The 14,933-nt window shown below is 39.1% G+C and overlaps 1 protein-coding gene across 1 annotated transcript; it reads left to right on the top strand.

Moving 5' to 3' along the window:
* The first annotated feature begins 6,421 nt into the window (after positions 1 to 6,421).
* Positions 6,422 to 12,716, top strand: LOC104216797 (cryptochrome-1). Its single transcript, XM_009766931.2, has 5 exons — positions 6,422 to 7,252; positions 9,522 to 9,743; positions 9,964 to 10,670; positions 11,531 to 12,209; positions 12,375 to 12,716. Exons 1-5 carry the CDS (start codon positions 6,940 to 6,942, stop codon positions 12,389 to 12,391), a joined length of 1,938 nt encoding a protein of 645 aa, XP_009765233.1. The 5' UTR covers positions 6,422 to 6,939; the 3' UTR covers positions 12,392 to 12,716.
* Positions 12,717 to 14,933: the final 2,217 nt, after the last annotated feature.

Here is a 14,933-nt window from a genome sequence, read left to right as displayed (position 1 = left end):
AACACCCTTTAAGGCCAAGGGCCTTCGCCAAAGAGGTCGACCTTGATCGAACGACGATGGGCTAACATTTTGACGAGTTTGAAATAACACCCTTTAAGGCCAGGGGCCTTCACTAAAAGGAAGAGTTCGACCTTGATCGAACGACGACGGGTTAACATTTCGACAAGTTTGAAATAATACCCTTAAAGGCCAAGGGCCTCCGCCAAAAGGAAGAGTTCAACCTCGATCGAATGACGACGGGTTAACATTTCGACGAGTTCGAAATAACACCCCTTAAGGCCAAGGGCCTTCGCCAAAAGGAAGAGTTCCACCTTGATTGAATGACGACGGGTTAACATTTCGACGAGTTCTAAATAACACCCTTTAAAGGCAAGGGCCTTTGCCGAAAGGAAGAGTTTGACCTTGATCAAACAACGACGGGTTAACATTTCAATAAGTTCGAAATAACACCCTAAAGGTCAAGGGCCTTCACCACAGAAAAGAGTTCGACCTCGATCAAACGACGACGGGTTAATATTTCGACGAGTTCGAAATAACACCCTTTAAGTCCAGTGGCCTTCACCAAAAGGAAGAGTTCGACCTTGATCGAACGACGACGGGTTAACATTTTGATAAGTTCGAAATAACACCCTAAAGGCCAAGGGCCTTCGCCACATAGAAGAATTCGACCTTGATCGAACGACGACGCGTTAACATTTCGATAAGTTCGAAATAACACCCTAAAAGCTAAGGGCCTTCGCCACAGAGAAGAGTTCGACCTCGATCGAACGACGACGGGTTAACATTTCAATAAGTTCGAAATAACAACCTAAAGGCCAAGGGCCTTCGCCACAGAGAAGAATTCGACCTCGATCGAACGACGACGGGTTAACATTTCGATAAGTTTGAAGTAACACCCTAAAGGCCAAGGGCCTTCGCCACAGAGAAGAGTTCGACCTCGATCGAACGACGACATGTTAACATTTTGATAAGTTCGAAATAATATCCTAAAGGCCATGAGCCATCGCCAAAGAGAAAATTTGAAATATTCCTAAGGCCAAGGGCTATCAGAAAATATAAAAGGAAAGAAACACCGGGACTCGCCATATGTGAATCTATCTCGCACCAAAGTCATGAAAAGCAAAAACAAAGAAACAGTACAAGGCAAATAACAATGAAAAATTCTTCTTTATACAAAGTCAATGCGTAAACAGTCACAGATTACATACGGCTTGAATCAATAGTCTAAAAAAAGAAGAAGAGAGAAACACAAAAAAAGAAGAGAAAACAGACAAAGACAGCTATCTTTTCACTCGACGTCATCATCGTCGCCCTCTCACTACCATCTTCAAGAACTTCTCCCTAGACATCCGTGCCCTCATCGGCCTCCGGAGTCGCAGAGTCATAACCATAGTTGACACGAGCCTCTCGTGCCTTTGCCAGTGCTCCTTTATATGCGGCCTCACTAACATTGCCCGCCTCCCATAAACTCTTGTATATATCCCGCTAAGCTTCAGCATGAACCCAAAGCTCGTGTAAGCGGCGGGGAACAAGGGCGGAGGAAGACTCAATTTGAGCCAACAATTGCTCATTTTCAGCCTCCAGAGAGGCGCCCGATCTCCTAAGGTCGAAGCTTCCCGGTCGATCTCACCAATGCGTTCTTCAAGACTCGCCTCCATTAGCGTGGTCGTCGCTCTCTCCAACTTCTGCTCGAACTGGAGGATGCGGATAGTGTTCTCCAGGGCCGCTGCCCTTGCCGAAGCTGAAGACCAGGTGCTTTCGATGCTCTCCAACCCGACAATCTTTTCTCTAACTCAACCAACTTTCCCATCCACTCCGTACTCATCGCCTCGACCTTGATAAGATTCTAATCCATTTCGACCTACATTGACCTCAGTCTCCCCTGCAGATAGTCACACTTTGCAGCTACCCCCTTGCCTAACTCAAGCTCTTCCCACTTCGCGCGAAGTTGCTCCTCGAGCACACTATTTATACGAACGGCCTCCATCAACTGTTGGTCTCTCTTCTCCAATTCCTCGCTGAGGTATTGAGCACCGAGATTCTCCCTCAGCTGCTCGTGCAACTCGCGACACTTATCGCGATAGCGTCGATATTTCTCCAACGCCTTCAAGAAAATCTTAGTCCGAATGCCAGCCCTACGAGCACTCTCAATTTCCAACATGCACGTCTGAAAAATGAAAAGACGAGTTAAGATCGTATCATCCAGAAAAATAAAAGAAACATGAAAGAAAGGCGAAATGTACCCTCAGGCCCATAGCGACCACTTCATTCATCAAGTCGCTATCAGGAATGTTCCGGAGAGCCTCGTTCTCGGTAGTGGAGCACAAAATGTCGAACTGCGGCACCAGATCCTCTGTGGCCCCCAAGGAGATTAACATCTGAAGATATCTCAAGAATACGGGCCGGACCTCCTGCATGAACCACCGAGTGGGTGATACCCTCCTCAAACATCCTAACATCATCAGGATCAAGGTCCAACTCGGATTCATAGTCGTCGACCACAACGCCCTTTCCTCTATGAGTAGCTGAGGAGGAAGCACGACCAGGTACGGAGGACGAGGGTACGTCTGAAACCACAACGGCGGCCTCCGAAATCTGGCCCCCTGTCACGGCAGGTTGCTGATCAACGACAGTGGTAGGAATCTCCTTCGACGGGGCAGATACGACGACTGGCTCCATCTCTACGGGCGGAGTGGTATCAACCCCCACCCCAAATCCTTTCAAGGGAGAGTCGTCCAGGTGTATTACAATTGGAGGGGTTGCCTCGAACTCCACTCGCCACCTCTTGGACGACCCTTCTTCTTCCTCAGCGTGAGGAGATTCACCCGTCAGACGAGCGACACGAGTCAGAACCTCAGTCTGAGAAGTGGCGTCCGCAGGAATAACCACAGCCGCAGACTCAACTGAAGCAGCCCTCGACGAAGACCGAGCAGTAGGTGCCGCAGCAGGGCGAGTAGATGATGCAAGCTGACGAAAAGTTAATGGAGGAGCCCTCGCTCTCCGCACTCTCCCTGGCATCGACAAACAACACATAAGAAACTAAGTAAAAAGAGAGGAAAAATAGCAAGCAGAAACGACATCTCACCTATAAGGGGCCTGCATCCAAATTTTTCATAAAAGGCCAACCATGTGCGAACCCCCGCCGTATAGGAAAGGATGACACTCACCCACTCGAGGATACCTTCAATAGATAGAGGGGGCAATTTCTCAACTGCAGAGACATAACTGGGTTTAGTACTGTAACAGAAAGCGGTCGGGCATCTCACCGACTAAAATCATAAGAAACTTACGCGCAAAGTTCCACTTCTCACGGAACCCCATTGGATCCGCCACAATGTGCTCGGTCCGCACATAGAAATAATTCTCATAGAAATGACGGTTAGCCCTGTCTTCCATTTTCACCACCAGACTCTTCGACCCCTGGGGACGCATGTGAATCATCGTCCCTCGAATGAGTTGAGCGGCGAAGATATTGAGCATGCGATCCAAAGTGATCTCACGACCGGCGAGTTCCGCGAACTTGAGAAACATAAGGAATAACTTGTACAGGTACGACAAAAGTTGGACGGGGCATACCTCGTAAAAACGGTAGAAATCTACCACCAAGAGAGGGAGAGGAAGTGTGTATCCAATAAGAAAGGTGTAGGCATAGAACACGCAGTACCCGGGCGGTCAAAATGGACTATGTTGTTCCCTACTGCCGGCCGCATGTCAACGTAACTGGGGATTCTCCACCTAGTTTTCAACTCTGCAATGTCTTCCTCTTTTATAACAGAGGGGATAGGTTTCGGCTCCACCCCGGCGCGACTGCAAAAGTCGGTCCATTCTCTCTCAGGACGAGGCAAGATCTCGGCTACCGACGGGACCTCCTCATCTTCCACCACCTCTACTCCTCCGGTTGCCAGAGCAGCATTTTTTGGCGCCGAAATTGTGATAGGCAGGTTAGCGCGAGAAGAATCACCAGCCATTATGTCAATTTGGTGTAGTAAAAAGACAATGGAAAGGAAAGATGAAAGTTTTCGATTAACTGGGGGCAAGTGAAAATTTGGAGTATCAGGAAGAAAGTATTCGCAAAATTCTTTCAATTAAAGGGCAAGGAAGTGTGCCAATCGAATGGTGTGTTCCTTCTATTTATAAGAGACATAAATCCCCCCAAGCACGAAACCCAAGAGTTGCCAATCGAATCTGATAGGTCACGAAACGTCTCAATTCCCTAGGAACGTATGTCATAATGGCGGCAACCACGAAACACGGTTTCAATCCAAACGACGTTTCGGTTCCGAAACTACCACAACGGTCCAAGGATATCGAAAGAGCGTCGTCACCTCACTTAAAACCTAAGGAGTATAACCAAGGGATAAGTAGTCAGATTTCTCTCGGATTTGTAGCAATTATGATCCGTCTGCCTGGCCCGACAGAGGACGACCCCGACAGACGGAGGGACTAATTGTATTGGTCAAAATCTGACCATTGCGGTCAAGCTGACCAACATCCTATCCAAGCGGCAAGGCTACGAAAGACGACATGGTCTATTCCACATCCCGTACTCACGATACCCGTCGAGTCAGAAGAAACAACGCTCAGAGGACGACCAAGACGGACATAGTGTGAAAGAGCGTCATACCAAGTACATAACAAATGTCCCATGACTATATATAGTAGAGGAAAACCTTCAATAATGGGAGGCGATTTTTCACTTCTTCCTCTCTCCCTAGTCCCCTCTCCTGTAATCTTCATAATGAGAAGAAGAACTAAGCATCCTCCAAGAAAAATATGTTAAAGGGTCTCCTCCATTGATTAATGAGATCCACAACGAAAAGTTTCAATAAGATTGGTTACCTCTATCTCATTTTATGTCTTATTTTTCCAACTAATTTATTGATCTGGAATTCATTATGGTTGACTAAGATTTACCCCTTCATTTTTTTTATTGATTTGTCCAAAATAGTTCCAATATCTTTTGAGTCAAACAGATATCTCACCATTGTTACAAACGATTAGTGTAAGAGTTATCCTGTGACTAGATAATAGCCCACACTAAATATGGGATAAATTAATCCCAAACTTTATCCCGAAACTATTATTCTTATCCCATGTACCAAATAATCATACTAGTGTTTACATGTTAAATCTATTTTTGTAATGATTATTGAAGCGACGGAATCGACTAAGTTATTTAAAGGCCAATGACTTAAAAACTAGAGATAAAGAGTACAATCTAAAATATGCTTGGCACTAAACGGGATGAAAGTTATTTTCAGTAATACACTTTACCTGTACGCCACTCTTTGTCATTTAGAACAATTATGATTTGATAAAAATCATACTTAATGAAGAATGTCATGGCTATAAAAAATATGTAAAAAAATACTTTTTTTCCAAACGAAGCGAAAGAATTTAGTAATTAATATTGTCGCACAATTTTTAGCATTAAGAATAGTCTAAATTCGAAAATATTAGAAACGTTTACTGTATTTTATAATCACATTTATTTATTTATTTATTTAAGACCTCTTGTATAATGTATGCGCATAACTTTAAGGAGCCCAACAGTATAATATTTTTGATATTTTAGGTGCTCTCATTCATATATTGCTAATGCACGTATTTATATTTCATATCATCTCCTATAATATTATCCAAATTTTGCCTGTAACTAATTTTATGTGGCAAACCTCTATGGTAATTTAATGTTGTAAATTGTATGTCAATGTTATTTTTTGTTATGCAAAAAATTGAAAGCATGAGAAATTGAGAGTACAACAAAAGTACTTAACTTTTTAGATTGTCTGATCTACGATCCAAGTATGTAATAAAATAAACAAAAGACGGCCACCGAAAAGTGGAATGATGTTAGATACTATAATTAGCATGAAACCAAATCTAAAAGTTTGTATGGCACTGTCATGTTATTTAGCAAGAGACCTAATACAAAAAAAAAAAATTAAAATATAAACCAAAAAGGAAAAATAATTTTAGCATATTCTCTGGCAAGAACAATCAAGAATCCAAATTACTGTTAAAAGGTACGTTATGCGCTGGTCCGGCCTACCATTCTACGCTACTTAATACATTATATTTCTAATGTTTCCACGGGTCGAAGCGATGATCACAGAAATACAACTTTACTAGCCTCACAATTCTTACATAAATGGAAAGCTGTTAATCCTTTATTATTTTAATTATTTTTCATTTATTTCTATTCTTAGTTAGTTGGTGGTCCTGCAGATGACATTTTTTTTAAGTATTATTCTTCTAGAGAGGTGATTATGGGCTGTTTGTCTTGAAGCCATTCCACTTGATCACATGAAGTCTAATCTTTAACTCACTATCTTTTTCTTTTTGCATCTTAGCTAGATTTAATACCCCATGTGGGATGTTTCCAACAGTTGTTCTTGAATTTTGTCTTCTTTGATTTTCTGCTTTGGTTATACCAATCTCAGTACTAAAATTCTGTAGTACATCTTTTATTAATCCCTTATTGGTCCTCTCCTGACATGTTTCTACTTGACCTTTTTTTTTGGGGTGAATTATTGATATGAGTGAGATTCTTGATTTCTTGAGTATTATTGCTAGTCTTTAGTTGGGTTTAAGCAAAATATGATTTTTAGCCAAGTATGATGGTTTTCTTGGGAATATGATGAAAAATTGTACTGAATTTTGAGCAAGATGGGATTTTTATGATATTTCAATATTTGGGTTGAAGAGTTAGAGTTTCTTGAGTATTTGGCTTTAGTTGGGTTTTGACAAAATATGATTTTTACTAAGTATGATGGTTTTCTTGGGAATATGATGAGAAATTGGACTGAATTTTGAGCAAGATTGGATTTTTATGATATTCCAAGATTTGGGTTGAAGAGCTGAATTGAAGATACTTAGTTGAGGATTATTTGGTTTTTGTCCAACTTTGTAGGATCTGTGGGAATTGAGTAGTTGGAAATGGAGAGCAATTCTAAGACAATTGTGTGGTTTAGGAGGGATTTGAGAATTGAGGATAATCCAGCTTTAGCAGCAGCTGCTAGGAATGGGAGTGTATTTCCAGTGTTTATATGGAGTCCTAAAGAAGAAGGGCAATTTTATCCAGGTAGAGTTTCAAGATGGTGGCTGAAGCAATCTCTTATTCACTTGGAACAGTCTTTGAAATCTCTTGGTGCTGAACTTGTGCTGATCAAAGCTCAGAGTACACTTTCTGCTCTCTTGGACTGCATCGAAGCTGTTGGGGCGACAAAAGTTGTGTATAATCATCTATATGGTGAGTAGTAACCTTCATTTGGCTATTGCAGTTAGAATTAATGTTTTTGATTCTATGGACAAAACCTCTTGTTTTTGTTAATTTTGTATTATGAGCTAATTTGATAGATCTAATCCATTGAACTGTCAAAAGAAACAGTTTCCAATTAGCTTTGTTGTTGTTTAATTATGTGGAAAGGATTGAAGTTTTAGACATATTGGAGATATTATACTTCTGAATTTACTGAAAGAACATGATTTTCTTTCGCGGAAAGCAGATCTCTTTTGGGGTTTAAGAATTCCAATCTGTTAAAAAAGCACTAATTGTACAGAGAAAAGAGAACAAGAGAGAAAGCTCGGAATTGTTTAGTTAGCATAGCAATATCTTACAGGCCATAGTTTTCATAAGCATCAAAGCCACTCTGGATTATCTGATGTAGTTAATAGAAATAAATAGAAGCGTCCTGGCACAGCTTCAAACAAAGAGGTTGTGCTGTTCACTTCATTGAATTGACTCAACTTACTTAAGATTAAGGATAGGGGTGGGGCGGGCAGTGAAGGCTAATTTATATAATACAGTAGGAGAGGCTTCTAAGACCAAAATCTATTTATGTGCAGATCCTAGTAGACTATGATTAGTAAGTTAAATTCCTCTAATGAATCAGTGCTTATGTTGGAATAAATGCTATCTTTGATGTGAAAGTGCCTTCTGTAGTCTGGAAATGCTCCTTAGGAATGTTCACAAGTCTAAGTGAAAATCACATTTTGATTGGACTTGGATAACCCTTAATAGGAGGGTATGGAGGTCGAAGATTAGGGTAGAGGAATATTGGGTAGTAAAGAATATTCCCTTAATACCGGTTGCTTTAGTATTACTCTAGTTGTGGCATACTCGTGGACTCATATACTTGATATTGCTTGTGTTTCCGTTTGTTAATATCCCGTTGTTGGCTGTGTTCCCTTTCCATGACTTGTTCATTTTATATATTGCATTTCTTTACTACTGATATTGTGCTTACTTGAGCCGAGGGTCTATCGAAAACAGCCTTTCCACCTACACAAGGTAGGGGTAAGGTCTGGGTACACACTACCCCGGGACCTCACTTGTGGGAATAAACTGGGTACGTTATTGTTGTTGGTGATTGGACTTGGATAACCCAGAATTTTTACTCCATGGAAGCAGAGCTGTTTGTGATTTATCTTTTTTCTTGCAAACTTATTGAAGCTTTTGGCTTTTGGTTCTTTACTTCTTTTCTTTTGCTTCGCTTTGTTGTTACTCTATTTCGCTAGTAAATGAAGGTTACACGACATAAAAAAGTAATGTTCTCAGCGATGTTAAAGAGTCCATATGAATAGACTATGACCTTCAACAAAAATCTGGCGCACTTAACTTGAACTGACACCATTCTCTTGGAAGCTGATTAAATTACCAGGTAGGTGTTCAGAAATGGTCGAATATACTAAACCGAGTGAAATGAATCTATAAGGGCTACACACAGCACCTTAGCGGTAAATAGAAGTATTTTTGCTTATGTTCCGAGATACTGCAGGCGTCCTATTAAGGAGCCGAGATATTCATTGCAATTTTACCTTTGCCCTTCATTGAAATCACATGGATGCAATTTTCACTTAACAATTGAAGGCTTAAGAAATGTAAGAGGTGCCGCCTATTTTCTAATGCTAACAATTCCCTCTTATGGGCTGAATGTATAGAAGCATCATTCAAATTCAAAAGGAGTTACAAGTTGAATGAACACCGAGGCACTAAATGATCTGATGTAGTCGCTTTGCGAGCACTTGATTTCTGGTATCAAAATTGATAGGTCTTATCTTTACTATGACACCTGCTGCATCTTTTAGATTTTATAGGGGAATACATATTTCACTTGGTACTCAACCAAACAACCATAAAATCATTTGGAGTTCATTGCATAACTTGTAGAAGCTTTCTCTGCTCTTCGTCTCCTTTCATTTTTGTTTGTTGGGTATTGTATAATTCTTTTAATGGTCGCTTGGGTTTCCTATGAGTTGGTTTGTCTAATAATTTCAGCCTCTCCTACCTGACAAACATATATTACCTTTTCCAGTATGGTTATTCAAGCCTTAATTCTGCTCCGTTAAGAATGTGAAAAATATGATATTAGTTTTAAAATCTACTTTTGACTGGAGAAGAACCTAATAGCACATCTAAACTAATTCTTAGAAGGCTAAACGGTACTTGAATATTTGAGTTCCATGTGCATGGTATCTGATTCTGAGGAAGTACATGACCAATTTCCTGTTTGATTTAGATCCTGTTTCACTTGTTCGTGATCACAATATCAAGCAAAAGCTGGGGGAACTTGGCATATCTGTTCAGAGCTACAATGGGGACTTACTGAATGAACCATGGGAAGTCTACGACGATGATGGAAAAGTTTTTACTACTTTTGATGCATACTGGGAGAAGTCTTTGCGTCTCCAAAAAGAACCCGTTTCTCACCTTCCGCCTTGGAAATTAATTCCAGCTGCAGGTATGTCTGAAGAATAGTTAATCGCATTTTTCTTGAACATTTGGAATTACACTGAGTATCACTACATCCATTGTTCGCCATCTCTTGGATGTCTAGTAAAAATATGGTTAATACTGATATTGAACAATGTTTACCATTTCTTAGATGCTTTATATTTTAAATGCACACGTATCATAAACCTATAGAAAAACCTGATAGTTTTCATCTCTCTCATTGACAGGATCAGTTAAAATGTGTTCGGTTGAGGAATTGGGACTGGAAAATGAGTCGGAAAAATCTAGTAACGCATTACTGGGGAAAGGATGGGCACCAGGTTGGAGCAATGCAGACAAGGCCTTAACAGAGTTTGTAGAGAACCAACTACTTGCTTACTCAAAGGATAGGCTGAGAGTCGGGGGAAACTCGACATCCCTTTTGTCTCCTTATCTTCACTTTGGAGAAGTAAGTGTGAGGAAGGTTTTCAACAGTGTGCGTTTGAAGCAGATACTATGGACCAAAGAGGGGAACTCTGTTGGAGACGAGAGTGCTAGTCTTTACCTTAGAGCTATTGGGCTTCGAGAGTATTCCCGCTATATCTGTTTTAATTTCCCATTTACTCATGAAAGATCATTATTGAACAACCTGAAGTTTTTCCCTTGGAATGCTGATCAGGCCCGTTTTAAGGCATGGCGACAGGGCCGGACTGGTTACCCATTAGTAGATGCAGGAATGAGAGAGCTTTGGGCAACTGGATGGATTCATAATAAAATACGAGTTATTGTGGCAAGTTTCTTTGTGAAGTTTTTACTTCTGCCATGGCAATGGGGGATGAAGTACTTTTGGGATACACTTTTGGACGCGGATTTAGAAAGCGATATTATTGGCTGGCAATATATCTCTGGTAGCTTGCCAGATGGTCATGAACTTGAGCGCCTAGATAACCCAGAGGTATGTTTCTTGGCATGGTTTTGTTTTTTCTAGTCCATTTTGTGGCAGAAGAGACTGCATAATCATGCCGAACCCAAGAAAAACCTTCATTTTCCCATTTTTCAACTTGACATTTTTGTGCACTATTGGGTCGATAGATCAATCATTTTCTGGAACAAAAGTTAATTTCTTTTCTTCCGCTAAAGATATTTATAGCCACACATATATTCTGCAAGTTATCAAGAAACTAACATAAATATTGAGGAGCAATAACTTGATGCATGAATAGCAACAACAACAACAACTGTGCCTCAGTCCCCATACAAGTTGGGGCCTGAAAGTCATCAGGAATTGGCTAGTTTTACGCTAGCTGCCAGCCTACCGCAACCCTCCTCCTTTATCCAGGTTTGGGATCGGCAATGTGAGCAAGCTCATATAGTCGGAGTTTGATGCATGAATAGCACAAAAGAAAATTGGGAGTCAGAATTTTCAAGTCTTGTTAGTTGCTTGTGATGTACGACTACTGAAGGAGAGCCTTGGCGTAACTGGTAAAGTTGCTGCCATGTGACCAGGAAGTCACGAGTACGAGCCGTGGAAACAACCTCTTGCAGAAATGCATGGTAAGGCTGCGTACAATAGACCCTTGCGGTCCGGCCTTTCCCCGAACCCCGCGCATAGCAAGAGCTTAGGGCAATGGGCTGCCCTTTTTGTGATGTACGAGTACTCTAATCGAAAGAAGAACCTGTCCTGTTAAGTACAACTATTTTAATTGAGAAAAGAAACTGAATTCTCTTTTTTACCTAGCTATAAGCATGGCGTATATTTGGGGAATCTAGTTGATGAGTCCAAAGTTTATTTAGTTTCATCAACTCTTCATGCAGGTTCAAGGATTCAACTACGATCCGGAGGGTGAATACGTGAGGCATTGGCTGCCCGAGCTAGCAAGAATGCCAGCTGAATGGATCCATCATCCTTGGGATGCACCTCTTACCGTGCTCAAGGCTGCGGGGGTGGAACTCGGAATGAATTATCCAAACCCTATAATTGATGTAGATGTTGCGAGGGATCGTCTGATGCAAGCTATATTTATCATGCGAGAAAAAGAAGCAGCTGCAAATGCCGCAGATGCAAATGGAACCAACGAAGTTGTTTTTGATAACTCTGAAAATGTTGGAGATTCGGTCAATCCAAAGGTTGTAAAGGGAAAGGTGCCTTGCCCGAGCAGTTCATCTTATGATCAGAGGGTGCCATCAATGCAAAAGGGGAGCACAAATAAGAAGAGACCAAACCCGGTCGAAGAAGAAAAGAAGTTCAAAGATAATTGGCTTAGTTGCAAGATCAAGACTGAAGGGAAGATCTCAAAGGCGGATGATGACTTGTGCTCGACTGCAGAATCCTCTTCTATGAAAAAGCAAATGACAACCAGCAGAAATTCATTTTCAGTACCTCAAGCAATTTCCATGTCTTACGACATAAAATCCTTTGATGGTGAAGCATCATCACACGTGAAGCTGCAAAATGAAGAAGAGATTGACATGGAAATCAATTCATGCAAAAATGGTACGACACAAACACCCTAAGGTTGACTTTTTGTTTGTCCTATTTCTCCATTTAGAACAGGAAAGCTTCATGTATTTCTACACAATACTTTCATTCTGTTCAATCTTTTGTCTTGTCTCTGTTCGAGTCTTCACCATGACGAACCTGTCTTCTTTCCGTATGCAGGAGCTATTGCAGAATGATTTCTTCACCATCTCAAATGGCTGTCTCTTTCGAAATTGTTCAATAGGAGATACAAATATAGTCAAATCAGCATATGCAGTGGAACGGCGATTCTGTTAAACATGTCTTGTAAATAACTACCTGGTAATCGTTAGCGGGGTTGTAGTTTGTTTGACATAGTAACGATAGAACTCAACTGAAGCAGCCAGCTCAGATTCATGGTTGAATCTCTACTTTGTTTAGTTACATATATAGACCATGCATTTGTAATCTTGAAATTGAATTTCTCTTGTATTTCATAGTAATAAAAGATGAAAGAGGTCATCCAGTTTTGAGAAACTATAACACAGTCTACTGTGGATATGATGTGCTTGTCTATTCTTATAATTCACAGATTTTTGCATATGTATTTGTGGTTCGGCCCTTTCCCCGACCTACACATAGCATGAGCTTAGTGCACCGGACTACCTTTTTTCTTTCAGCGGTGAAAAATTGGCACTTGATCTGACTAGGCAAGGGACATACTAGGTTTAGAAATTTGTAGCATTTGACTAGAATGTCACTGAGTAGTCAGTAGCCTTTTATACAACTGTTTATGACGAGTTCTCGAAGCACTCAACTAGGGGTGTTCAAATCGAATCGAAAAACCACATCAAACTAGGGGTGGCAAACGGTCGGGTCGGATAAAAAACGGGTAATGCAAAAATAGATAAATTATCCGACCCGACCCATATTAATACGGATAAAAAAAGGTTAACCGGTGGATAATATGGATATACATATTATCCATGGCTTCTTGAGTATGATCACGTTTGAGAGAATTCTTAATCTCCCACACTTGAAAAAACCCACAATTTGAGGCTTTACAAATGTGAAAATTAAACACTTTAGTTGTCCATTGGTTATCCATTTTCTAGGTGGATAATATGGTTCTTATTCATATTTGACCCGCTTTTAAATAGTTCATTATCCAACCCATATTTTAATGAATAATATGGGTGGATAACTATAATTTAAATTCATTTTGCCACCACTATACCAAACCAAAAAGTCAAACCAAACCGATTAAAAAATCCGATTACGTTTGGTTTTATTTGGTTTGGTATTGAGTTTAAAAAACCCGAACTAAACTGACATATAAATATATAATTTTTATATACACTTTTAAGATTTATATAAATTTTTCTTTAAAATATGTCTAGAAATATTTGGGATCCTCTTATGGGATGTAATATTTAATAGAATTATGAAGAGCATTCGTTTTTATTTACTTTAAATAATGGGTTGTTTCACTTTCTTATCAAGTGTTATTGAAATGCATCAATCAACTCTTTGTTCTTCCATATTCATATATCAAGATTTCTTATATCTTTTTTGAATTTGAAATGGTATTTCAATAATTTAAAATTAAATAGAACATGTCATTATTTAGGCATCATATTGATTTTTAAGTTTAATTATTAAACTCGGTTAACCTTGAAAACGTACGTCAACGAAAGTTTATTGTTAGACGACTAAGAAAATAACTATCATGTGTTACTAAAAATATTCTTCCATAAAATATTTTAATAGATCATATGTTTATCAATTTTTTCAAATTTTACTAGACATATATTCACTTATCAAAACTTAATTATCCATGAGTTTAATAAAGTAAGATTAAAATAATATTCATGCAACAAAAAAAAAACCCTAAAAAACCTGACAAAATCAAACCAATCTAAACTGATAAAGTTGGTATATCAAAACCGAACCAGCCCGATTGATGTACATCCCTACGCTAAACTATGCATTTGTTGAAATGTTTTTCTGAAGTCTCAAAATGGAATGAAAAAAGTCTCCTACTTTCTGACACTCTTTTGTTGCTTTTGTTTGATTAATTTCATAGATCTAAAAATAATAAGATGTTATGATAAAAATCAAAATATGGTGGATGTCTACTCTTTCTCCATGATCTTTCTCTCAAATGGTTAATGACATATTCAATGACATATTTTCTATGTTCAATGACATATTCCATGACATATTTTCTTCACTTTTCATGCCTATATAAAGGCCTTGTAATAGATAGGAAAATACACACAATTGAAGAAGAAAATCTCTTCTTTCTCTCTATCTCTATTTCTTGTTCATGTTTTACTAAATTGCTTTTATTCCATAACACGTTATCAGCACGAGTCTCTAACCAATTATATATATATATATATATATATATATATATATATATATATATATATATATATATATATATATATATATATATATATATATCTACAAAAAATGTTCTACATCCAGAAAGATTACAATTAGAAGTCATACATATCATTACATGGTTAAATGTAAAGAGAAACTACATATGGTAAGTAATGAAATGTAAGAAGGTATGATTATCTTATACTTGTCATTCCTTTAAAATCTCATATGCACACAACTTCGTACTACACCTGTATTGCATAAGCACATATTAATATTACATCTTTTATATCACATGAATGGAATAAAATTTTCGAAGTTCTATATGTGAAAATCATAGTAGCAGTTAATTGTTGATATGATGCATGT

The sequence above is a fragment of the Nicotiana sylvestris genome, chromosome 1 (genome assembly GCF_000393655.2).
Source record: "Nicotiana sylvestris chromosome 1, ASM39365v2, whole genome shotgun sequence".
In the NCBI taxonomy this organism is placed as follows: domain Eukaryota; kingdom Viridiplantae; phylum Streptophyta; class Magnoliopsida; order Solanales; family Solanaceae; genus Nicotiana; species Nicotiana sylvestris.
Note: the sequence above shows the minus strand (reverse complement) of the source record. Positions and strands in the feature narration are given on the sequence as shown.